Source organism: Ciconia boyciana, chromosome 8 (assembly GCF_034638445.1).
Source record: "Ciconia boyciana chromosome 8, ASM3463844v1, whole genome shotgun sequence".
In the NCBI taxonomy this organism is placed as follows: domain Eukaryota; kingdom Metazoa; phylum Chordata; class Aves; order Ciconiiformes; family Ciconiidae; genus Ciconia; species Ciconia boyciana.
Window position 1 is genome coordinate 33,368,864 of NC_132941.1, and position 26,764 is coordinate 33,395,627.

Below are 26,764 nucleotides of genomic sequence, written 5' to 3' on the forward strand. Positions count from 1 at the left end.
GTGGTCCCTAGGACAATAAGGAGAGAAAGTCAAGGAAGCAATAGGCGTTCAAACTGAAAGCAAATGCTGAAGTAAGACTAAATTGGTATAAATTGGCCATGAATAAATGTTGTCTAGAAATTTAGATAATTAATATTAAATATTAATAATTCCTATTATTTAATAATTGTTTGGTAATATTAAATATACGTAATGAGATTCTAGAGCAACCTTTCAATTAAAGTAGAAAAAGCAAAAAAACCCAACGTGTATTCAAGATGATATTTATGAATGGAATTATGTGGCATGGATAATTCAGCAGGTCCTCTTCATAGATTTTGATCATGTGTTGTGTTTGTTACTTTTACAAGAGGAAAAGGACTATACTACTGCTTAGAGAATTTGCCTCATAGCAAAAAGCAAATTGTAGTATTTTCTTTTACTTTAGATAGTTTGTATATCTAAAAACTTGAATGCTTTTATGGTTAAGGAACATATTTACATGCATCAGAGTGTTTACGATAAGCATTGCAAACCCATGAAAATAATAAAATTGTGTTTATTTAGCATAGGAACTACTATTTTACTTATAGGACTTCTCACATTTAAAACCCCCCCAAAAAACCTGAACAGTTCTTTTTTAGAGATTGTCTGTGATTAATAAGGGGAGTTGGTGGAGCACGTGATAAAGCAGGAATAGACATTTTGAACAAAGACTGACCCAGAATGTTTTCGTTAAACTGCAAGTAGGAGTGCAAGTGAAAAGTGTTGGTGCTGGCCACTATCCATTCAACATAGCATCATTCAGTGATTTATTAATTAAGATAAATCCCCAAAGCTAAAAGACACTGTTATAAGGCATGATCCAGTACCTACTAATGCTGGTGAGAAGAGTACTAGCAGATATTGGGTCAAGCTGATAGTTGAGTATCAAGGCTAAGGATCAACTCTCATGTATCCCCCACAAATGATGTTTTCCAAATTACATTCATCTCTAAATGTATTTCATGTTATTGGCGAGAGAGGGGTCCCAGGTTAGATCCACATGAAGTTCACAAGCTAAGAGCAGATTTCAGGGTTAAGGGTTTCTGGAAAGCTTCTAACTACGCATGCTTTGCTTTCACTGATAGTGTTGACCTCTTATTCCCAAGTCCTTAAACTGACCAAATTAGGGCATTAAGGCATTTCAAATGGTCATAAGCTTTGGCATTCAGTATTTGATAGGCTCTAATCACAGGAGCAAGGAAGACAAATGGGGTCTTGGGTCAACTCTTTCCCACTCAGAAACAAGATTAGGTATTAGCAATGCTACTACATTAGCAATTAGCAGAATTAGTACCAGTATCACTAAATATCATCTGCCTGTGCTTGTTTTAATAAAATAATAAATCTTAGCCTTGAGCAGCTCTGTTCTGGATTAGGGGCACTGGTGGAGAGCACATACAAAGTAATAAGGCCATCCTTCCCTCCTCTTCAAGATCGGGAAATTCCAGGTTCTCCCACCGTTAGTTGTCATCATCAGAGAGAGGCAGACTGCTCAGATAGCTGGGGAAGCGCAGATGCAATGACATCAGCCCGAAAGAGCAGTGGGCTGACGCTGTGACTCAGAGCACTGAACGGCTTGTTTGTGCTTGTGATAGGTGGGTGGGGGCATCCGTAGAGCACATCTCCACTGTATGGTGGTTGCAAATCTAGATAAAGTAGCTGTGACAGAAGGAATCGTAGCATAAATAACAGTAATACGGAGTTGAATTTTGTTCTTTAGTGCTTATCAGACTGCGGGTAATGAAAGCACTTCACAGAAAGATGAGTTAGATTCTGGTAGAGCAGTGAATTTGTAGGCAAACAGAGCACCAGTATAAGTTGAGTGTAAAGTACAATTATCAGCACCTAGTAACAGAGCCCTTGCTTGATCCTTGATCACCCAAATTGCAAAACAGGTAGAGGTACTACTAGCACATGTACTAAAAATGACATGCAGGTACAGTCTGCCCTTGTTTTAATTGCCTCTTGTTTTAATTTCTGTAAACAATATCCACGATGTGCTGTCTCCCCTCTGCGGGAAAGGCCCTTATTTGAGTTGTTGACAATCTAAGACAAGCAACAGAGGAAAGACATGGAAGGGCCATAACCTGGCTAAACTCATACTGTGTGTATGTACTGTAGCTTTCAGAAGTACAAAGAGCGAACTGTAGGATGGGGGTGTCAAATGCACTTTGTGCTTTTGCAAACCACCAACCGTTTTTTCTTTGATCTTGTTAAATAAATATGAATCAAGACTACTTGTCTATCTCTTAATTTATGTTTAAACTATTTAGGCAAGTATCAATTCTGGGGAGAGATTTGAACAAGAGCAGAGGATTATGGTAACAGAAGATGCTTGTGTGGAGGGGACAACGTGAAGACAAATGTGTGAGGGCAGGATTAATAGTCAGCTCCCACCATCGGCATAGTGAAGGTGGGGAAGGGTGGACAAAATGTGAATGGACGTGTAGGATGAAGGCAGAGCTCTGAGCCTTAAGGACAAGGGCAAGTGTGGTGAAAAGAGGAGCTGGTGAAAGGATGTAAGAAAAAGAAGGGCAGACGTGTGGCAAAGGAGATTTCTTCATCTGCTGTGTTTTCAGTGCATTTCTGAGAGGCCCGAGGGAAGAAAGAGGTTCCAGCAATGAAGGCAGGGAAAGACATGAGCTTGATGATGGCTCTGTGTGCGGGCAGGAGGTGAGCAGGGGTGCTGTACTGTAAGTAAATGGTGTCCCCAGTGACATGCACGAGCAGCTGCTCCCCTCACCCCCGCTGGTATACACCTGCCTGCCTCTCAGCTGTCAAATACTCCCTTGTTCCCTTCTTTCACTGCATCTAAGAAAAATAGGCATAGCTCCAGGAGCTCTTACACGTGTAAGAGCTGTAAGCCTGTGTACCTGCTGACTGTAGAGGCTGGGAGGGTTGGAAATGTACCTGCCTTTGGTCTGCACTCTTCCAGCCCAGCAACTGATTTCATCTCAGCTGTTCCACTGAACTGCATTAGCACTTCTGTGTCTGTGTGTTCTTCTCTAGTCTTCCTGCAAGTGCAGGGAAGATGGCACAACATGGAAAGTTCCCTGGGGGATGGACGGAGATAATTTCAGTAAATCAGCTTGTGATGTCCCTGATTCTACCTATTTACAGGGAGGTAGCTCCAAGAACCTTCATAACCTCAGTCCAAGTGAAACAGGATCTCCTTATTGGGCTAGACATTTGCCATTTTGTAATGAAGGAAAAATACTCATTCCAAATTGCTTGACTTCTTGGGCTCAAACTCAGCAATAAACCTGTCACAATTACTGGCAGGGTATGCATTGTAGAAATAACTGTCATTTTATGTCTATTCATCATCCTTTTTCTGTAGTACCTTTTCACGTTTGTGGCTATGCTGCTCTGAAACCCTTCAAAGCTAAAGAAATCCCTTCATTGCACCCCCATGTTTCCCTCGTACTTAACTGGAAGGCAATCACATATGAGCTAAAGAAGTGGAGGAAGAGAATAAAGGGTAACTGAGGGCGAAGTCAGTCTCCTTTCTTAGCCAGATTAACACATAAGTGCAGTCACTACCTGGGCTTTGAAGGATTGCAACAATTCCAGGCACCGTTCTTTTAGCTGGCAATGACACCTGATGTTGGAGAGGTGCAGGTAAATCCTTGTTACAAACTGAAAGAAAGCCAAAGACCTTTAAGTCAATCTATTTTATCAAATTTTTCAACAGGAAAAGGTAATTGCTATTATTTTAAGAAAAATACTGTTCATCAGACACTTGTGCCTTTGAATCAAACTGTATCTGATGTGTTACCTAGAATTTTAATAATTTTGATATCTACTTCCCATATTCTGGAACTACCAACCTAGTGATTTGTATGGAGAAGTGAAATCCACCAAGTGGCCTCTCCTGTTCCAGGCTTTCAATTCAGGAGATCTGTTGTTGGCATATGGTGACCATATGCATAGTGAAAACTGCTGTGCTCCCATCCTAGCTGCTGCTTCTGGAGCTGGGTGCTGTTGCAGGGTCTTCAGACCATGGGCTTGACTTTCTTTACCAGAAGCAAGTCATCTTCAGCCTGAGGGTGAGCGGGGTGCTGGAGAAAAAGGACGGGTCACAGAGGGATTTCTTCTTCTTTATCTTTACTGCTCCCTTCAAATTTGATCTAGACTGCCTTGCACTTCGATATCTAGGACTTGGAAAGGTGTGTCCAGATACATGCTAAAGCAAGTAACAGCCATTGGGAGGAACGAGAAACCAGTTTCCTTAGCAGTGTGATTATATATGTGATATCCTGTGCAAGAAAGCTCTTTTGCTATAAATCAGACCCCTGCAAAGTGCCCACCCTTTCCCCCTCAGGCCTTTCGTGGGCATCCCCAGGAGCAGTGTGCAGGAAGGGCAGGCAGTTTTATCTGCTGCAGTTCCCAGCCAGCTGCGATGGAGATGTGCATCCAGACTGCCCTGCGCTAATTCAGCAACAAGAAAGTGCAAATTAGTGTTTCTTCAAGGCTGGTATGCAGACCAAGGAGGTGAGGAAAGTGCTTTGAATAAACTGTATTTTCTGGGAATTACAGTTAGGAAAAAGTTATCTTTCAGGGGTTCACAGAGTCTTTGGATGTCATTCTTCTGTCTGAGATTATCTTCTAGCGGAAAGATCTGTCTAGCCCAGGTGAGGAAATGCCTCTGGAAGCTCCACCTGTCTCTGAGGAGCACAGTGGCTAGAAAGGAAGAAAGAAATTGTTCTCTGCAGCTTCCAGAGCAACGGCTGAAAGAAACCTCTGTGACCCCCACATCCACTCTGAATTTGAGCAAGTCAGAAGATTCAGGTAGCAAGAGAATCCTCTACATGAAGATGACCTCTGCCCATATCTTTCTTGCCAAAGCAAACAAGAGGTAGTCACTGTGCCATAAAACTGCATCCAACCCTGTGAACAGCCTTCCTGATACACAGCACTCCTTATTCTAGAAGAGATCTCAGTTCCACTGGGAGTGGGCTTTGCCTGCAGAAACTTTGCTTACTGGAAGGTTGAGAAAGGGTTTGGTAATTTTGAGAGGGTGGTATGAGGACAACATGCATTAATGATGACCCTGAGGCTGAAGGAGCAGAACACCATTAACCCATCAAAAAGAGCAGGCGATATGTAAGTGACAATAGCATAAGAGAAAAACATCTTTTTATTTCCCTAGTGGTAGTTTGCCATAACAGCTCCTTGCTATACTCTTCCTTCTTTTCTTCCAGGATTCATTTTATACATCTCAAGCCTGAAGAAAGATAAGTATTAAGCATTCAAGAACTAAATTAGTACAGTATAAGATTTTATTAAGTAGAGAAGAAAAAAGCTGAAAAATTATCCACTGTTGTAAGGTTTCCTGGAAAGCATCCGATTGTGTGTTTGTACCTATAATTTCTTTAATTTCTGAAAGTCCTGTACAAGTCTCAGTGAACCCCGTAACTGCTACTAGAATATAAGACGTTTCTCTGCAGGGGTACTGCTGCGTTGTAGCTCCAGTTCTGAATTGCAGAAAAAAAATACAGAAGGAGAGAATATTAAGTGTGTTCATATACAACATGTTGATGTATCTGCGTGGTTGCATATGACAATCTTCACGTATACAACGCAATCTTCCCGTACCTTCAGGAACTGGTGATAGTGGTAATATCCATGCAGTGTTGTTGATGACAATTCCAGTATATGACAACCACCAACCAACATTATGCTCTTTCCTTAAGAACCCCTAATGATGGAGGGGTTTTCCAGACTGTGCAGGAAATTTCTGCTTTAGCAGTTTGGCTATTTTCAGCTTCTGTTTTATTCACACATTCTTTGTCAATATTAAGCTCTTCCCAGAGTCTGCTCTCACTTGAGAACTGAGAAGGACAATCTTACTAAATTCGAAATTAATCTGAACGTTTTGGTAAGAAACTGTGGTTTATTGTATTTTTTTTTAAATCAAAGATTAAAAAGTGAAATTTTTGTGATTAAAACTACACTCCACTGAGGGGCTGGGAGAGCTCAGAGGTGGAGGTAAGCTCTCTCGTTGGTAGCGAGGAGAAATATCAAGTCCCCATGACACTGGCAATGGGTCTTCACAGTCCCTACATGATCTGCCAGTCAATCAACATTTTAAAAAATGCAGCACATGACTAGGAAAGGTTTGCCCTTTTTTTTGTGTGCTTTTTTTTAAAGCTGCACTTCAGAGCCCAATATGATACTGTAAGTGCAAACATTTACTTTTCTTGTTTATTATTAGCATCCTTATGCTTATAAACTCAGACTGTCTGATTGGAGAAAGAGGCAATCCCATAGGACAGCATATCATACCAGAAACCAGGGGGAATTCTTAATTTTATAAATGCATTAAAACTACGAGATGTACTGTGTTTGCACTCTGTCAATTTTAGGTTTTTCCCTATTTTTTTTCTGACTTCCTAACCATTTGTGTTGCTAATTTGTAATAGTATAGAGTAATTCTGACTACTGTGGTGAACTCTGATGGATAACGCCCCATGTCAGAGGGGAGTTGATCTCATTTCAGATGGGAAATGTAGGTGGCTTATTGCTCAGCACAGCATAACTCAAAGTTTTTTGAATTTTCTTGTGAAGCTGTAGCTAGAGAGATGCAGCTGAAAGGGCTTAGTGCTTCCTCTGATCAGGCACAAGCAACAGCCACAGAACGGAAAAGCAGGTCACTCCTCACCCATCATATTTCTGGATGCTGTGAGACTCCGAAGGAAGGCACAGGCCCTGTGTGAGAGGGTGGTGGCTGCAGCAGGCAATGGATAGAGATAAAGGGAAAACAGCCAACTACAATGTTGTGAGGTATAGAAAAAAATTGCATCTATCTAATCTGTCATACTTGGAGCTATATACCGTTTCAGAGTACTTCAAATCATATGCCTCAGGAAATCTGCCAAGGGGAAGAGGAAAGGCTATATGCTAGTTCACAATCCTATGAGTATTTATTTATTGCATAGTTTTAGTTTGCTATTCTCACAAGTTATGTTTCATATTCCCTGTAGAATTTGTTAACTCTCAAGCTGAACAGCAGGTTGGATCTCAGTGTTGAGGGGTCTACCAGAGACATTATCCAGCATTTGATATTTCAACAGTGAGGGCAAGAAGTACTCCAACAGACATTCTAGATCTGAACCACATCTTTTTACGGTAACTTCTTGAAGGCATTTCAGCTTTATTACTGCAGGAAAACATCTTCAAAAGTTTCCTGATTTACTATTCTATCTTAAGAACAAAGGGAGAAATTTATAGAAGATCAAACAGATAAAAATAGACTGAAAAGACAGCAGATGCTGTTGATTTACTGAAGAATTCAGAACCTTACATTTGGTGGCTATATCGTTTGCTGATACCACAGTTTTAGTGTTAATAATCTACACCCAAGCTGCACATATTATGAAGCTTTTTTTACCTCTAGTTTCTTGTGACAAGTACGAGCAACTTGATTTTGAGTTGCTTGCTTTATGTTTTGTCGTCAGAAACATTAATGACGATGTCTGAGGTTTATTCACTTCTCAGTTCACTTTCTTAATTGTCAGATGAGAGATGGGAAGGGGCCATATGTGTGATGCATCTAGGTATAATTCTTTAAGCCTTGGCACAACACACTATTGACCGAAAACAAGTTGCTTGCCCTAAACCTCAGTGTGCAATTATTCCAGCATTCACATAATGCATCTCTTCACCTGTTCAGGAGTCAGAACTCTCAGCCAGCAGAATTATTACTTCATATTGTTCTTTAGCAGTAAAAGCTCAAATAGCTAAATGGCAAAATTAAATTCTGAATTGAGACCTGGCCCCTCTCTTCCCCCGCCTTCATTTCCCCACAGTCTTTCCCTGAGCTGTTAGCACTGAATAAGGCTAAACATGTTTTTTTTAATTTGTCTCTTAATTCTTGTCATGAACTATCTGAATCGGTTAGTAGAGTGTGATGAAAACTGCATCCTCCTTCCCAGAGAGTTGAGTGTTGCAGTGCTCTTTTCCCAGGAAAGAGGAGCTGAGTTTGAACATCCATAAGGACAGATATTTCACTGGGCATGTGGGGTTTCATTTGCTTGATTCCTCCTGCTCACTTCTTTATTTCAGGGTAGCTGCGTGTAGTTGGTTTTCCTAACAAACTCTGTCTGAAGTGATTGTGTTCTTTATACATCCATCTCTTCCTAATGTGAACCTGCTGCCTATTTTCAACCAAATGTAACTCAAGGTTTCAAGATCCTAGAGACATTAAATTTATATGTTTTTCATAACAACAAGTGATCAAATGGAGGAAAGATGGATTGCTGGCTCTCCAGCTTGCAGAAGTGAACTCAGTCCTTATTAGGTGCTGGAGAATTTCCCCACGTTCCCAGCCAGTGTGCTTGCCCCCTGTCAGAAGCTGAGACACAACTGCACAGGGAACAGGTCCTGATAGTTTCAGTACTAACCAGAAATATGACGGTCATTTGAACAGGACTCCTTTTTGACCATGAAAAGGGATTTTTTTTTTTCCACCTGTTGCAAGCAAACCCAGTGTGACCTAAACCTTAACTACTATGTGGAAGTCATATCTTTTGGAGTTGAGGTGTGTATCTGCCAGTGCTCATTCATCCACTCTAGAATCAACTCTCCTTCGTTTAAGGCAACAGGAGCTTTGAATGATTGGACTGGCAAAGAATTAGAACCAAAGTGCACATTCTTATGTGATTATACCTTGCCCTGTGCTACCCTAGATTGATTTAGATTGGTGTTAAGATGAATGAGAACCAGACTTCTAACAGGTATTTGTCCTACCTTTTGTAATGCTGTCCCTTCCTCCTCCATTTCTTTGTTGATGCTTAGAAAAGGCATTTCTTCTAGTCTGTGTATGATACAGTAAATTACTAGTAATAATGTATTAACAGGGCACTAAGGTCTATTAGACGGAGTTAATCTCTTTGCCCATCAACCCCAGCAAATAGAAAAAGGTGGTCCTTCAGTCTAAATTACCTGCCGTACCCTTTACTTGAAGACATGAAAGTTATTTCCTTTACTGTTTTTTCCCGGGAAAGTAGAATTCATCTCTTTCTCTCTCCCCCTGACCTCAGTATCATCTTTCCTTCTGGGAAAAGAGGAAAAGCAGAAAGTGTCTCCTCATAGTTGTGTTTTCCCTCTTTTTTTCTGTCCTCTTTGTGGCTGATACAGTAATATACTGACCCCATATTATACCTAGTGTTAACTCCCAGTCAAATAGAACTAATTCTTTTTTTCAAAACCAACTCACAAATTGCAAGTTAAGCAGTCACACAGCTTTACATTGCTGGGAAGACCAAGTATAGCATACTTTTTGTTTAATGTGTTAAGCATAATTTTTGTTTTACTTTGTTTTTTAAGGAAATGAAAGCCACCCTGCAATAGTAGTTGCTTTGATGCTCGAATGATCATTAATATTAGAGAAAGAAGCTCTGTCATTTCATCTTGCTAAAATATATTTTACCTCTGTGATAATATTAATTAGTACTTTCTAGTAGCTGTGCGTTAGCTTCATAGTGAAATTGTGTGTAAATGAAAATGCAGCATACTGGATTAGGTACTCAGTGTTATTAGTAAGCTGTGAGTCAACTTGTCACATCTGAGAGGGGATCTTTTTTCAGTGCTGGTTTTCTATCACTCCACTCACCTGCAGTTTTGAGGAAGCACTATTAACCGGTCTGTTGGCCAGGCAAGACACTTGTACCGCTCTTCAGCTGTTCGAGGCGATGGGTGCCTTTCTGATTCAGTCAGCCATAGGACACATGCTCACTAAAATTTGCTGCTTTCTGCTCAGTCACAGGGAAGCTGGTTTTACGCAGCCAGCTGTTTGCACAGCTCCTGAATACACAGGAACATGTTCTTTAAAATTCTATTTGTCTTCGTACAGTAGCTGCATGCTCTATTTAAATCCTTTTATTTTTACTTGGCTCCATATGATCAAACATATACAGGATGTGGCCTTCATACACCACAAGATAAAGGATTCATCAGAGCATGAAGAAACATCCTAGCTACATCTTGTTAAAAAAGTGTGTTTGTGTGCGCACGCATTGGTTATGTAACTGTCCTCGATGTGCAGCATCGCTGCGTGCTGCTGGCCTGCCAGGCACCACTTAGGGAGGCATATACATGTATTTACAGTCTCGCTTGAAGTACAGTATTATGTCGATTAGAGGAACAAATTCAGTAGATGAAATTAGTGATGTAACTGAAACGAAGGTGCTTACGAGGCTTTCAGAGTTTGCTGATAATATTCAGAAATAAATAGCATTGGCATCTTGTTGCTTTTGAATTAGACCTACGGATGTAATGGTTTTATTTATTTCCCGTGGCTCCTACAAGGCCAATGAAGTTGTGAGGTATGAATCCTGATCATTACATGCTCAGAAACAACCATAGCTGAATTAAATTGCTAGGGTTTAGTCAGTAAAATTGCATAAATTTATACAAAAGCCAAGAACTGAGGCACAATCATATCTTCTTACAACTCCAACCACAACTTGAATGTTTGTCTTCATGATATATATGTTGAGGTATCAGGCCAGTAATTCATATATGTGGATAAACACAGCTTCCCTTTGCTTTCATGCTCCGAGGGAAACAAAACTGTGTTATGCTTTAGCAAATTGGGCATAATTCATTCTGTGAGCAAACTGATCACGGAGTTCAGGAAGGAAAGATATATGGGTATTTACTTTCATGGTTTTTTCTTCCACAGAATGATATCACACCGTTACATGTTGCATCAAAGAGGGGAAATGCAAATATGGTCAAACTCCTACTTGATCGAGGAGCTAAAATTGATGCCAAAACAAGGGTAAGTTTAAATGTGAATGCTGTGAGTGACTGTGTGGAATTCTTGCCTCTGACCTGTTAGATGCTGTACAGCTTAAATCATTCATCTTCCTGGCAGGCTACCATAGCTGCACTGCATTTCTTTTTTATGAAATGGTTGCAGTAGGATGCTAACAATTTACATCTCTTAAAGCAGTGTGTGAAACACCATGTATGGCAAAGCTCAGAACCAACAATTTTCCATGTTCTCTGTAGAGCATTTAATTAGGAGCTGCTTCTAGCTACTTGGGGGTAGAGGTTGAATATACAGGGCAATACTAAAAGACAGGAATTTGATTCAGATATTTCAGAATTTTAATGCTAAAAGAGTAACTTTGAACTGCAGTGTGTGTTTGCCTTTCATTATCCACAGGGCAATGTCACAGAGCACGATGTTGCTGATGAGTCTCAGCATCTGTCTGACTGGGTGCTTCGCTGCTGGCTTGGATTTGTCAGCAGATGTGCTGGGCGTAGTGACGGTTTCCATCAGGTCGACACCTGACTCAGGTTGCTGAGTGACTTAAAAGCTCAATGCATATGGTTATATCTAAGTGCTGTAGTTAAAACCCAGTCAAACCAGTTTAGGGATAGTTTATTTACTTACACAGTGGCAAAAAGAGAACAAGAAGGTTCAAATGTTTGGAAGTAAACCTAGAACTAGTGCTGCTGTGGGCTGTCATGGCATTCTTTGCAACACGCTCCTGTGCACGTGAGGTAACCTTCGGGAGCTGTGCTTGTAATTTTTTGGTAATTGTCATTTTCTTGAAATATTAGCTTATCACCTATCTATCTTCCATTTTTAATTATTCTGTATAATTTTCACGAGAATCATTCTAAACAAAATAAAGGTATAACCTAAGAGTCTTTTTTTCTGCAGTTATTACTGTATCCACAGGTTTCTGTTTGGTTTTCCAATGTTTCAGCATCTTTTGAGATTTCCTGCAGTGCTTGTTGAGGCACATTTGTATTTTTTATTTGTGTAGCAAATTCAGAAACTGGGTCAATTTATTTTCTCATCTCTTCACTCTCCATATTTTTCTTTAGTTCTTCTTCTGTTTTACCTTTAGAAATCACTCATGATTTATTTGTAAAATATTTCTGGTTTTTCTAATTGGGGAATGTGGAAGAGATGACTTTTCGTGGATAACGTGAATAGTGGCTGTAATTTCTGGACTAAAATACCAGCTTTCTATGTGCTATGTGCTGCTGCCAGGCTGAGGGGCGTGAGCCCACCCCGTGGTGGGGAGGGTCACATTTTGGTGATGTGACATGTGCATTTGGTCAGAGCAGGGAGAAAGGGATGTGGCAAGGGACTATTTGCTTCCTTTCTGCAAGCATTTATATGGCTCACTGCAGCCAAAACGCTGGGGACCACTACTTTAAATAGTTGGAGTCGAGCCTGTTCTTTTCCTTTATTTATGAAAATTCATGATCTGCTTCATTTTCTGTATCGCAGGCTCCAGGGTCAGACATTAGGATAATTTGTGTAACTAAAAATACAGTCTGGGACGGAAACAGGATCCAGGAAGAGGGCAGAAGCATTAACAGCTCCTGAGTCTGGCAGAGCTTCCCAGTGAGGCAAAAGGCAATGGATGAGTGTGGTTCACGAAGTGGTGGTTTGTTTTTTCTGGCTTCCCCCAGAGACCGCCTGTTTCCTCAAACACCCATCCTCCATAAATCAGAAGGGATTTGCGTAACTTCTCCTGCTTGTGCTGTATGTGTGTCACTCATCGTTGCACTTCTCTGGCATTACCAGAGGCATCACTTTCTGGCAGTTGGTGACTAAGTGGAAGTTTTGCTCCCAGCGGCACTGACTCATCCTGGCAAGGGTTTACCAGCCTGTGGCCTGGGTGGCGTGTGCCTCTGCCGAGGAGGCTCGCTGAACCGAGCAGACAGCTGCATGATTGAGAAAAGGGAAGAGCATCACTGGAGAAGATCAGGAAGGATTTACAAATCAATAGGAGAAGCAATAGAAGGCTGAGAGTAATGTGGTGCTAGATGAAAAAAGGACATTGTTTCAGGAGTGTCTGCCTAGTTCTCATATTCAATAGCAAAGATTAATTGCTGTGAGCTGTTATAACACATGTTCCTGCCACCTCCCTCTTGTTATTCCTACCTGACCCAATGCTGTTTTCCAAGGCAGAACAACTGAGGTATGTCAACTTTGCAGTCATTTCATTCTTTTAAGCACCATTCTTTTTTTAACTGCCCAGACATAGAAAGGCCTTATGAAAATACAGGATGCCAAAAGCTTCAGTCATATTCTTTTGCGACAGCATCACCACTACTGAATGTATTGAAAGGCAAAGAGCAGCCAAGGCTGTCTTTTCTGATACATGTACCAAGTCATGCCTATCAGCTGGATGCCCAGTCAGAGCCCAGCCTTGTGGTGTTCTGCGAGGGGCAGGTGTGGGTGCTGAGTGCGCACACAACTTGATAAACACATGGGATTTGCATGCGAAAATAAGTGAGGCTCCTATTACCAGATTTATAAATGCGAGACCTCTTTTTTTTTTTTTTAAGAGGTTTTAAAGAGATGAGCAGAATTTTTTTTGTTTGATTAAAATAGTTTTTGTCTTGACACCATGATATTATTTAATGCAAATGTTGGTTACGGAACACAAAATACCTCCTTAACGGTGAACAGCAAAGGTTCTGTACCCATATGAAAGGACAAAAATTCTTGAAAATTGCTTGCTGCTTTTGCTCAGAGACAGAAATTCCTAGGCCTTTGTTTCTCCTTTATCAGGCCTGTAATTCACCTTTAAATGAGTATGCAGAAAATACTGTTTTGTGCTGTTGACCAAACGCTAACAGGGCCAGGATTCGCTACTCTGACTCTTAGATGGGACAGATTTAGCTGTTCAGCTGCCATTTTGTAATCTGTTCCTGCAATCCATTCTCTGTACGGGGTACTGGAAATATGCACCACGTAATGTCTATTTTTATTTTTCACAAACATATTCATTTTATAGATAAATTCACATAAAGCATTTCCTGAGCATTAAATAAGTTGAGGTAATGATTTCTTTTCCTTAGTCATTGCCATGAGCATTTGCTTTTGCTGCTGGCAGATGGTCCTGGAAACTGCAGTGCTGAAGTACTGCACAAAAGGTTAACGTGAAGGGCTAAATCCTTATCCTGTTTAAATTATTGTAAAAGTCATCCATGGGCTCCCAATTTCTCTATATTCATTAGGAGTAGGATTTGATGAGCACCATAAATATTGTTGCACACCTGCAAACTGTAGTTAGGCGTTCAGATAACATGTGAGCATACAAGGTTATTTCCAAAAATGATCTTACAACTATTTTGAGGCTCAGCCATCTTTTTTTTTTTTCTTTTAATTCATGCTTAGGTTGCATTGTTTATTTTAACCAGCTGTTTATCTTCTCTCTGTCCTTTTTTTGTGCGAGATGTCTAGCAGCTGGTACTTGGGGCTTTGTACTGAATTCTTAAGGGTACTCCTTAAGAACTATGTGCTGCTTTTGTCCATCCAGGGTAGCTTTTATTGTTCAGGTTTTTTACTAACGTTCTAAGCAAAGACCTTTTAATGCCTCATGTAACATGTTTACTGAATGTTGCCCCAATTATTTTTTTCTCTGTCTTCCAGAAAAGACTTTAAAAAATAAAGTTTAATTAGAGAGGTTGATTAAATTAGCTTGATTTGCTTTGGCTATCTAATACTATATATGCCAAAGTGAATTTGTGTCTGAAAGCAGGCAGAAAGCATGTTTTAGCCTGGATTAACAATAAGTGTTTATAATCTTCATTCTACTGATTTTGCAGCTAAATAACAGGCTAGCACTCTTATCTGCATGAAAACATGTGGGATATGCTCTTTTAAGATGCATCAGATCATACATAAGCTGCTCCAGAAAAGCCACATGTAGTAAGATATAAAATAACTGCAAGAATAATACTGACTTGGCACTATAAGTGCATTTTACGTGTGTAGGAAGAGCAAACCTCATTTGTTGCCCTATTGTATGGAAGGGGCAGTTTGCAATAGTGCCAATGAAGTGAAGAATTGAGGAGACTTAGAGCATGGAGGGACCACGAGATACAGAGTCTGGCTAGCCTGAAGCACATGCACGGAGACTCACTAGGCAGCAAAGGGGATGATAAACCCTGGAGGCAGCAGTAATTGCTCCTCTGGGGGAAGGATGCCTTCTGCCTCGGGCTCAGGGGAGTGGAGTGCCTGGCACATTCCTGCCAAGGCCATGGGCAGGCTCTGGGATTTGGCTCAAAGTCCGACAAGCTCTTGCTGAATATTTGCATCACAGTAAAGTTTTTAGTGGGTATTGTGCTTAATTTTATTGCTCGACTGGGTTAGAAGCTGATGCTCGCTGATGTGAGAGTTGTGGTACTGGGGCTGCCGTGGATTTGGGCCAGAGGATCCCATTGTGCAAGGGAAACCCTGGGTGGGCATTGACAGGGAAGGGGTAGCTGGGGACCACAGGGAGGCTGGTTCATGCTTACCCATGCTGCTCAGGGGTCTCTTAGAGCCGCATGCGGTGGCAGGGAAACACACTGCAGCAGGGAGGCTCAACTGCCTGTACCGTCATCTGCTAACCTCAAGCCAGTTGTGACCCCACTGTAACAAGATCAGGGAGCTACACAGGTATCCGCGTCTCAACAGGGACCAGAAACAGTGCTTAGATCTCATTTATCTGGGGGGGTGCTGTTTGAAATAAAAGCTAAAGAAAGAGCAGCAGCCACAGGGATGGGTGTGCAGTGCTTATGGGAATCTTGTGTCTAAGCAGAACTCCTCCTATTGTCCTCCTGGCTTTGCTGGAGCTGCTCTCAGGCTCTCTGGAGGGATAGATAATACAGATGATATGATTTATCATGTCAGTGCATACTTAGAGAGTCCTTAATCTGCAGATTATTGTCCTAATCGTTTGTAATGTTTTTTCTGAGCCATTGCAGACTATCATATTAAGGCAAGTTTGCTTCCTGATACATGTAATATATTTTACGCTTCACATAGTATAGTCTATATGAACAGTAAATAAGCAACTAGAAAATCTCCTGACAAAATCACTGAAGTCTTGCTGAGTTCAGAGCAGTCTCTTTTAATCTCAGATTCTCTTTTTTTAAACAAAATCTTTCTGTGATCTGTGTTTGATTGCCTCTGCACATTTCTTTACGACTTTTAATGCTATATAGCAATTAACCAAGCCAGGTGAATAGACGGTATCTTTTCAGAATACAAAAAACATCTCTGCAGCTAAATGAGTTGTCTTCAAGTGTATTTGCTCTTTACAGTGGGAGTCCTGACATCATCTTAACAATAGCTGCAGACCAGCTGTCCCAACAAGCACCTATATTACACTGTAATGTTGTGTCACGCCATGTGATGCATCTGGTGGTGGTGACTGCTGTGTGGACTAGAATGAGCTCTAGCTGGCCAAGCATGACTGCCTGCCACCTCCTGTGCCACAGGAACCTTGTCAGCTGTAGGCACAAGCTGGGCAGGCCCGGGCAACATGAGAGGGTTAGGGCACTGTGCTCTGGGGAGCACAGAAGTAGTTTTTAAGGGTCTGGTCTAGCGCATGATCAAATGTGTCTCATTCTGTGTGAGCTTGGTATGTACAACCCATGGTATGTTTGTGAAATGAGTTGGGGGGCATAAAATCTGGAAAATGTTCCCTAAGTTACAGTTTTGTGCCTGATCTCAAGTATCTTTGATGTGCCTGGAGAATATGATAATTATAGGAAGTAAAAAGAATGAACAATCTAATGTACATGATCTTCAGCTCCTGCCTACAGGTCTCTAGTTACCTAGCCTTGCTGGTTTTTATTTTCTTTCCTGTACGTGGGGTTTTTTTGTGTGTGTGTGATATTTTTATGTTAGTTGTTTGCATTCTGCTCAGTACTTGGTATGTCCTTGCCTGTGGAAAATACTGGTATGGGAAATGTGCATTACCTTTTTTAAACACTTGTTGTGAAGGTACAGCAAAACATTTGCTACTCAGCTGGTAAACGTACCTCATGGGTTTTGATATCTTTTCTCTTTGTCTTTACTTACATGTTTTGAGCAATACATCTTTATTTTGTGTAGTATCATTTTAACAAGATGCCCTTCCCTGTACTTCATGGGCTGAAATAACAGAAAGAAGCAGAAATGACAATAGCATCAGCTCCAGAGATGCCAGTAAGATGCCAGTAAGAACACAGTGGGCCAAACCATGTTCATCTTGCATGAACAAATGGCTTCCTGAGTCCTGATCAAGTTAAGTCTGAACCAAAATGTTTTCTTCATTTACATCAAAAACGTATGCCTTACTTTAAGTGGAAGAACATGCACAATGAGAACCGTACAAGTTGTAAATGAGACTAGCGGAAAAAGTTAATCACAACAGTTTGTCTGCTGACTTTCATAGGCTTATTAGGAGAGGGCAAGAAAGTAGAAGCAGGAGAGTGTAAGGCTCTGAATCACTACCTCCCTCCCCCTGGCTGCCCTCTACACTTTGCAAGCCTTAAGCTGATGTTCTCGTAGAGTGTAATGATTTAGGAATTATCAAGAAAGAATATTGTAATTACGCATGGAAAATATGTCTAAGGAGGTATCTTAGTAGTACTTGCTACCATACAGAGACAGACAGAGAGGGAGTGCATGTGCATGAATTAGCAAGCACAGGATGTGTGAGAAGGAATTTTAGATAATCCTTTTTATAAAAATGATGTGACACACGTATTTTAGACAATACAACATGTGTTTTTAAGAGTGCCGGAAGACGCTGGAAAAAGGTCCCTTCCTTTATGACTTATATTTGGAAAAGTAATAAATATTTGTCTTTCTTCTTTGTCAGTTTCAACCTTTCTTATAAAGGCTCCTCTTCTGACATATTTGGTGAAGATACAACATTGTTTCTGTGTGACAGGATCTCCTGCATATCTGTTTTGCTTGCAACAAATCAAATGTTTGCTCTTACTAATTCTGAAAACATTAATTTTTCTTCCCTATTTTTCTTGAAACTACGACGTTACTAATTGTAACAAGCACTATGTCATACGGCATTGAAAAACTCCTTGTGACTTTACTCACAGTTACTCAAGCTATATGTGCTCTCTTTCATCATAGCACTCATGCACAGCAGGTTACTTGAGCATTGTAAACAGGGTACAGGTCAAAGAATAATCAAATCAATTTGGAATAAGTCTGTTAATATTAAAAAGAGTCTTCCTCTTATTTAAGGAATGTATTTCTAATATGATGATAACTATTACTAAGCAAACTATTCTGAAAGAGGTATTGATAGTATGCCTTGACTCTAGACCAGTCATTCAGCTGGAAGTCACACAAGTATGGTCTACACGACAAGAGACAGAAGTTAATCCAACATACTTTTATCACCTGGGATTAAGATGGTTTTCTCATCTGCCTATACACCTGTCAAAATCAGCGTAATAAAAAAATGTCAAACTAAGTAGGAAAGATTTTTATTTTTTTTCTCTCAGACAAGAGGACCATCCATTGGCTTTGATGCATACTGACAAATGAAAGACCTAATTTTCTCAAAGGCATGCAGGCAAAAAGTACCTGATGTGCAGTCTCATCCTTTTCTTGTATGTGCATTTACCACTTTACTGCGTGTACAGTGAGGGGCTGGAAGTAGCCCACTGCATGAGCACCAATTTGATATGACTATTTACGTGTTTAGAAAATCAGAGCCAAAATGTACTCTGTCCATTTGAATAAACAGGTCCAGCTGTTCAGTTGCAAAAGAGCAGCATCCTGCAGGAATTAGTTTCTTAGGACATGGTAGGTCTTTATAAAAAGTGCGCAAGATTTTACTGTGTCTGAAACTAATCAATTATAATGCTTGTGTCCCACAGGATGGGTTGACCCCCCTCCACTGTGGAGCAAGAAGTGGCCATGAACAGGTTGTAGAAATGCTGCTGGATCGTGGTGCCCCTATTCTTTCCAAAACCAAGGTAACTGGCACTGGTTTCTGCTGGGCTAATCTGTGTACTTTTTTCTTTTTCTTTTTTTACATAATTCTGCATGTCTCATATATTTAAGGGTTTGACAATAACTTTCCTATATCATAGCTATTTAAAGTAACTGTGTGGGAGATCTCCAAAGTGAATGCTGTATGTAGTGCATATGTAAAATGTGTTAAATTGAGATACACAAGAAAAGGTTTCTGTGCCAACCAAAAAGGCATGTATGGTAACCTTATCCCTCAGAATTTCAGTAGCTGAAAATTTCTGTATCTATCCTGGAATAAACACGTGGTGATTACAATATATCTTCAGCTTGCACCAAATTACCCTGGGGCTAGAGCAGAGATAAGAGATAAAAATAGAGCAATGTCTCTTTGCAGAGACAGCTCATATTTCCTTAGGACTTAGCCTGATTACCAGTTTTTTCACTTTCTATCTCTCTACAGTTTATCATGCACAATTATTCATGGGAATTTCAAATCACCTGCGCCAGGGTGCACAGATTGCTTTAGACCCAAGGGCTGGCATTAAAGCACACACTTGCCAGAACTCCTCTGGTGGTGGTCTCTGCTGTGCCATTATTGCTGATTTTAAATCTCAGTGCAGCAGCCTGCTTTGTAGCACCGCTACAGTCCATGACTTTCCCATTCAGGATTGACATTTGGGTTGTGCAGTTCGTTGAGGTTCTTTCCCAAGATAACCTTCCACTACATTTTTTTTCTCTCAGTCTGTAAGCGATATATTCCCAACAACATTTGTTGTTTCCTTCTGTTATTTCTTTTCTCTATTCTGTCATCCTGTCCTATTCTTTCTCAGCGCCCTTCTATATTCTGCTTTTCTCCTCCCTCTTCTTTTTCTTTTTTTTCCCCTTACTGGAATATATTTAGCATTTGTTTGGGGAGGTTGGCACCAGCTTTCCTCTGCTCAGTGAGTCACTGGCAAGTGCTATCATGGGTAATCTGACAGACAGGATCCACCCATCCTTTGCATGTGGAGTTTCCATGGACTCCCACAGTCCTGACTTGCAAACTTCATGAGCAGGGGGAGGCAGCAAGGGGCTGTCCAGGAGCCCCCTGGGCACATCTCCACACTGCTGGCACTCTCAGAGCCTAGAGCTTCCAGTTTCTAGTAGCTCAATTAAGTACTTAAAGAAAAAAATGTAAACCCCATTGCTTTGGTTTCCACTGTCATAAATGAGAATCTCCCCTAAGGAACTAAATTTCTTTGCCGCATGGATTTTGTATTGTCAGGTGTTCTCCCTAGGCTTAACCTGCTCTTCAAGGCTTGTGGGTTTTGAATTTGTTCCTCTCTCTGAGGAGATTCACACAGCCTGGCCCAGAGTTCACTAGCCAAAATCAGGTGAATGAGAACATGGGACAGTGGGTTTGAAATAGCTTAAGGCTGAAAGACACACTTTGGACATTGACCTGCAGAGGCTTATGTAAACACCTCCAGCAAAATGAGAGCTCCTCTCTGGAAGAGAGAAAACTATGTTATGTGTTAAAAAGTGAACAGAAGAAGGTGCAGAGCTTCCTGAGTTTCTCTCTGATATGTTAATTCTGCTGTTTTCAGAAGGTAAGCTAAGGAGTAGCAGTACCTCTGAATGACATTAATGAATCTGTTCATTTGGCACTAAACTGCACAGTACTGTCCTCTGCAAAAATAAGTGTCTCCATTCTCTTCACATCAAGTCATATATTATTGGAAATAGGGCACATCTTTGAAAGAATTTGAACTTCACAAGGTTTTCTCATGTTATAGAAAACTCTCTCAGAAGAATAACTGAACTGCAGTTTGATAGCTATTTCCTGCTAGAGATTGTTTAGTGTTGTGCTGGCCCTTTTTCACACTGGAATAACTTTAGATTTATTTTCAGGGGAGGCAATGACCTCATGGATTATCTGGGGTTTTCTACAAGCAAAAGGAAACCTGAATTCTAGTCCTGAGTATGCCAGTGATTTTCTGTGTGAGAAATGACATCTCTGTGTATCAATTTTCATCTTTTTTTAATTACTGTTTTTCTAAACTTGTTTGGTTCTTTTCCTTCCCCCCCCCCCCCCCGCCCCAAGTTAGTGACACTTTCCCTGATTAAAGTCCTTTGACACAGCTACAAAATAACCTGTGTATCACTGGTAATTTTATGTTTGCCCAGTCAGGCATTTGGTACCCTATTTCATCTCTTCCAATTTATTTTTTTTTTCTTAAGGTATCATGTGACTGTCAACATCTTTTGATTAATCTTGAACCTCTTCACCTTTTAATGTTTTTTTGGCAGTCTTCATAAAAACAGTAATATAACTGTGTTTATATAGTGGCTCCATCTTGAAGTACCAATCCCTTCTTACAGTCATTGGTGGATTCTCTCTCACAACATGGATATGGGACAGGAGAACATTGTTGAATGTAATATTTTTATGTTAAAAGTGGGAAGACAAAGGCATTGAAATATTAAGTGATTTGTGTAAGATTGCAGAGTATCTTCTACTGCAACAGAATTAAGAGCAATCCTGGTTTAGGTCGTAACAAAAGACAATATTCCAATGATGTTTTGTCTTCATCAACTTCTTTAGCATCTAGTCTTGTCTCTTGCTCCTTTGTGTAAAGTCTGGCTAGTTGCTCATCTCAAAAGCTAGTTGCTTTTCTCATCCATGACAGATTTTTGTCAAGCATTGTGCTGATTTTCCCAAATTGATGTGTGGCTGCTCTGCTTCTTCCCTTCTTTTCCATCAATGTCAGCCTCTTTCATACAAGTCTCTCCTGTGAGGGAGTCCCATGTCATCTTCTCAATTTCTTACTCCATAAAAAAGTGTGATTTATTGGCTGTTATTGTTAAGAATGAAACTTTTCACCTGAAGTATCGTTCTTATATAAATGGAACAGAACAGTGTATGAAGTTTCATGATTTTTTTACTATCACCTAAAAAACCATCATCAGGTATAAACTGTTATCAGGAGGGCTTGGTGACTGAGGGAAATTAATCTTTGTTGTTGTTGTTGTTGTTCTACTGTTTAACTACACTACATTGCTAGTATCAAGTAAAATGCATTGCTAGTATCAAGCTTCCATGCAGGTAATTGCTGTAGTCGCCTTTGGGAATGGGAGAGAGGCTTATCCAAGCCAACATAAATCACAAGTGAGATGCCCATGAGATAATCTTACTTGAAAGATAAAACTGTGTCCAAGAATGTCTGCTTCTCAGCACTGAGTGTAAACTGCTTTCAAATTCTGACAGTATTGGTCTGTTTACTTTCATAGAACCATAGAATGGTTTGGGTTGGAAGGGACCGTAAAGATCATCTTGTTCCAACCCCCCCTGCAATGTGCAGGGACATCTTTAACTAGATAAGGTTGCTCAGAGCCCCATCCAACCTGACCTTGAATGTTTCCAGGGATGGGGCATCTACCACCTCTCTGGGCAATCTGTTCTAGTCTTTCACCACCCTCATCATAAAAAATGTCTTCCTTATATCTAGTCTAAATCTACCCTCTTTTAGTTTAAAACCATTACCCCTTGTCCTATTGCAACAGGCCCTGTTAAAAAGTCTGTCCCTATCTTTCTTGTAAGCCCCCTTTAAGTACTGAAAGGCTGCTATAAGATCTCCCCGGAGCCTTCTCTTCTCCAGGCTGAACAACCCCAACTCTCTCAGCCTGTCCTCATAGGAGAGGTGCTCCATCCCTCGGATCATTTTCGTGGCCCTCCTCTGGACCCGCTCCAACAGCTCCATGTCCTTCTTGTGCTGAGGGCTCCAGAGCTGGATGCAGTACTCCAGGTGGGGTCTTACCAGAGCAGAGTAGAGGGGCAGAATCACCTCCCTCAATCTGCTGGCCACGCTTCTTTTCATTCTTTCACCATCCTTTTTCCATGTCACTTTTAAAAATTATTTCACTGTGTATTTCCACCTTTATTTTGAATGTTTGTCATTACTGATATGGCCATGGGAAGGGAGAAGAAAGAAATCATCTGTTTCAGAAAGCCTGAGATCTCAGCTGATTTTACATTGCTACTTTGCCTATGCTAACTGCGGTCACATGAGGGCACTACATCTGTGAGCAAGAGTTTCAGTTTCTTCATGATGGCAAACACAGTGTACTGTCAGTCATTTATAGATTATGTACTATTATGTGTTACCAGAATAGCTCCTGCACTTGAATCTAATTTTGACATTGGGGCTAAGTAAAAAAAAAAAGAAAAAAAAAAAAAAGAAAGAAGGTGTGTTGAGGTTTATCTAAGGAGCTCATGTACCTCTTCTAACAAGAGCTCTTTCATTCTGGCATATTTTTAAATCTTTTTTCATGAAATAGGGTCAGTCCCTTAAAGATCTGAGAATTATTTTTGTTGTGTTTTTACTCTGGAGATGTAATATATGTTGGCAGCTTGTTGATTAACTATTGTAAGCAGCGCAAGAAACAATTATTGGTACAGGTTTTGTTCCTAAACAGGAATCTCTCTCAGGTGTTTCCCTGATGAAACAGAGCTGTAACACTGCCAGGTCACATCATGGTGGTCTCATTCAGATTTTTTTAGCCTGGTTGCACTTGAAACTTTTGCTGTTGTACCAATGTTGGCTGGGAAGAATGGTCTCCACAGGTGTGTCATGTGGTGTAAAACATATGTACAAACCTGAATTCAGGAAAACACTAGTGGAGGGCTGAGGGAAGGTTGTCGTGATTACTGAGTGATGCTCTGACCTGCGCTCTTATGCCTGCTATATGCAGGCTATATTAGAGTGGTGAGTTTAATGCAGCTTTTAAAAACAGCAAGTTTCCTGGCTAGGGTATTAAAAGTCACGAAGTGCTGTTCTTCGCGTAACTCATTTAACTTGTGCAACGTATCTGAGCTATGCTGGCTGAAATAAGCTACATTTAGAGCATTGCTGGTATGGTATGACTGTTTTTTTTTAAGGTAGAGCTGCCTACAAACTCTAACCAAACAAGCTCCAAATTCCACGTGGCTTTTGCCAGAGTAAGAACCCTCATTGTTAGACCGAACACGTTAAGTTTAATTTCAGTGCTCTCTGGGCTTGTAAAATTCTTCATACAACAAATGCTCTAAGAACAACATGGGGGAGTTTCATTCCTCTGAGCATCCTATAACCCATCAGTGTTGGGTCTTTTTGTTCACAGAATGGTTTGTCTCCGTTGCACATGGCAACACAAGGAGATCATCTAAACTGTGTTCAGCTTCTGATTCAGCACAACGTGCCTGTAGATGACGTCACTAATGACTATCTGACTGCGCTGCATGTTGCCGCCCACTGTGGCCACTACAAAGTTGCCAAGGTTCTCTTGGACAAGAAAGCTAATCCTAATGCCAAAGCACTGGTGAGTATGCAGCGGGATACTATTCACAGCTAAACATTCTTCCAAAGTTGCAGTGAGACTTATCTGAGAGTTATTTTCTGCCTGCTGATGGTCGACAGAGGATATGTTGTATTGCTGCAGCCCAAGAGAGGATGCTCAAGGTTCAATGTGTTAATAATATATCATGCAATCAGAGTAGACCTTTGCTTACAGATGGTCAACAGTGATTTATTAATTTCTAGTGTAACTAGAGCACTTTTGCCTCCTGATAGCTTGTTATGATTCTGAATAGATGAAGCAGCTCCAGGCGTAACTGCTGTAGTTTTTGGTATGGAGACAATTCTCATTTTCTAAATGTTAGAAAATAATAGAGAAATAGAGAAAATAATCAGCAACATTTAAAACTGAGAGAATTTTTATTAGCTCTCAAAGATGTAAAACAGTGAAAAGTAGGAATAAGTTACATAACGAATATTTGTGGTATTTTATAATTATGTCAATGGAGTCATATGCCTTTCTACTTTAAAAACAAATTCAGCAACAAAATCTGTTAGTGTAATTATACTGCATACAAATTGAATGTGTTAATGCATTTTGTTCAAAATTATACTTGCAATCCATTGTTTTTAAAATGCATTTTTGATTTGTTCTTCAATAACTGTTCCAAACAAATTTATGTTCTGACATTAATTGGGTTGACTGTTGGTTTCACAGCCTGATGCTACTAACTCATTCAATTCCTGAAATATTATGTGAGCTCCTGAAACCCTCACAAGCCAGGTGGGATTGAATCCCATGAAAGCAGCACAGGCTCCATAGATTTCCTTCTCTCAACCCCTCTGTTTTTTGTGTCAGATCAACCTGTCTTCAGGTGTCTTTGGTCAAGGTATTATGATATATGGGAACTTGTTCACTATAACCAGCAACTGGGAAGGCTTGTAAGGCTGTAATATTTATTTTTGCCTTCTGAAATAATCAAATCATCATCAGGTTTAGCTTGTCAGAGTTGCTGGCAGTGGCCATTGGTCTGGTAACCTAGCCACAAATTTCCTTTTCCCCTAAATCTTTTAGTGTTTCCTTTTATTTCTATCCTGATCCCCACTCAGGATGATTAAGTAGAAGGAGCCTGAGTGCAGTATCTGGAGCTCGAGCTCACTCTTCCCTGAAACACATCTGAGTTTACCCTGGACATTGCCCACTGCTGAGGAGAGAGTTGAGAGCTGCTCACACTTAACTGGAACAGACAATTGCACTGACCTCACATTACGAAAGCATATTATATTCTTTACTATAGCAGGTAAAAACCTAATTTTGACCAGATCTGAGGGACCAGTTCTGTCAGCTGTTTTGAGAATTGTTCTGCAAATGCTTTTTTCATGACTATACAGAGCAGCATTAGCATTCAGTGCACTAATGTTATTGTACCAGTCGTGGATGCTCTGGACAACTTATTTTCCTGTTCCTTGTTTTCTGTTGTATCATCTCACATTAAATAAGATGATAGTTTTAAATGTTCACTCTTCTGCATGCAGAATTTTTTTTAAAGGAAGGGGCAAAATAATTGTAATTACAGTAAACTGGCAGGTAATGAATGGAAAAAAAAAAAAAAGTAGTAAGACTAGTTTAGAAGATCCAAATGCCAGAGCTTATAAAGGTAAAGTGCTTTTTTTACCAGCAGTTCTGAAAAGTAAAAAGAGAAACAACCCCCCCCCCACCCCAACTCCAACAAAAACCACCACCCAGTTAACAGTGAATATGCTTAAGCAAAAATGAAGTTTTCGATAGTTTTAGATGAACTGATAATTTTTTAAAATAACTTATTTATTAGAGTGGGCAATATATATCATAATTAAAACTGGCTATATGAAATATGCCTTTCTCTTTTCAGTAGTTTTTTCTCTCTTTTACATGAACACTTTAGTGAAGCCAAAACAGATCTGGGAGGTGTTTTGTTAAAACAGATGAATGTCTTATGTGAATTCCATACTCAATTCTACTTTTTAATGACATATGCAGTATCAAAAAGTATGTTCTTTCTCATTTACAGAATGGTTTCACACCTCTTCACATTGCCTGCAAGAAGAACAGAATAAAAGTAATGGAACTTCTTCTGAAGCATGGTGCATCAATTCAAGCTGTGACTGAGGTAAGAAGTGGTCCATTCACATTTGTCTTTGTTTTTCCTATAAAATTCATTGTAATGATATTGATTAATATTTGAATATTTCTGAAAGAGCATGTACCAGTCAAGTCAACAATTATTTTCAACTAGGTATTACCAAATAATAAAACTGAATAATAAAGTCAGTTGCCCTAATGGATCACAACACCTGAACAATTGATATACTTTGGGAATACACTGGGGATAACAAGTGAAACATAACAGATTAAAATTTTGAAAAAAGATCTCTCATTTCTGCCAATTTTTGCCTGTAATTTAATGCACTGAAGATGAAATTCACCCTGTTAAGGAGATCAAGGTGAAGACTGTGCTTCACTCAAGTCCTGTTTTGAATGGTGGTTTAATTAACAGACCTTGTTTTGGTTTTCCACACAGAAGTTATATTCACCCACCATCACAGGTCATCACAAATCAGCTAGACAGAAATCAATATGCTATTACTTCAGTCAGCCTGAGATAGTCTACACCCAGTTATTCGCACGGTTTAGAGATTAATT

The 26,764-nt window shown here is 40.2% G+C and overlaps 1 protein-coding gene across 1 annotated transcript in view; it reads left to right on the plus strand.

Moving 5' to 3' along the window:
* ANK3 (ankyrin 3) overlaps positions 1-26,764 on the plus strand; it is a 213,764-nt gene that overhangs the window by 74,925 nt on the left and 112,075 nt on the right. Inside the window, exons 8-11 of the mRNA XM_072869693.1 lie at positions 10,712-10,810; positions 18,673-18,771; positions 23,909-24,106; positions 26,133-26,231. Of these exons, the coding sequence (XP_072725794.1) occupies positions 10,712-10,810; positions 18,673-18,771; positions 23,909-24,106; positions 26,133-26,231 (495 nt within the window). The remainder of the gene's footprint in view (positions 1-10,711; positions 10,811-18,672; positions 18,772-23,908; positions 24,107-26,132; positions 26,232-26,764) is intronic.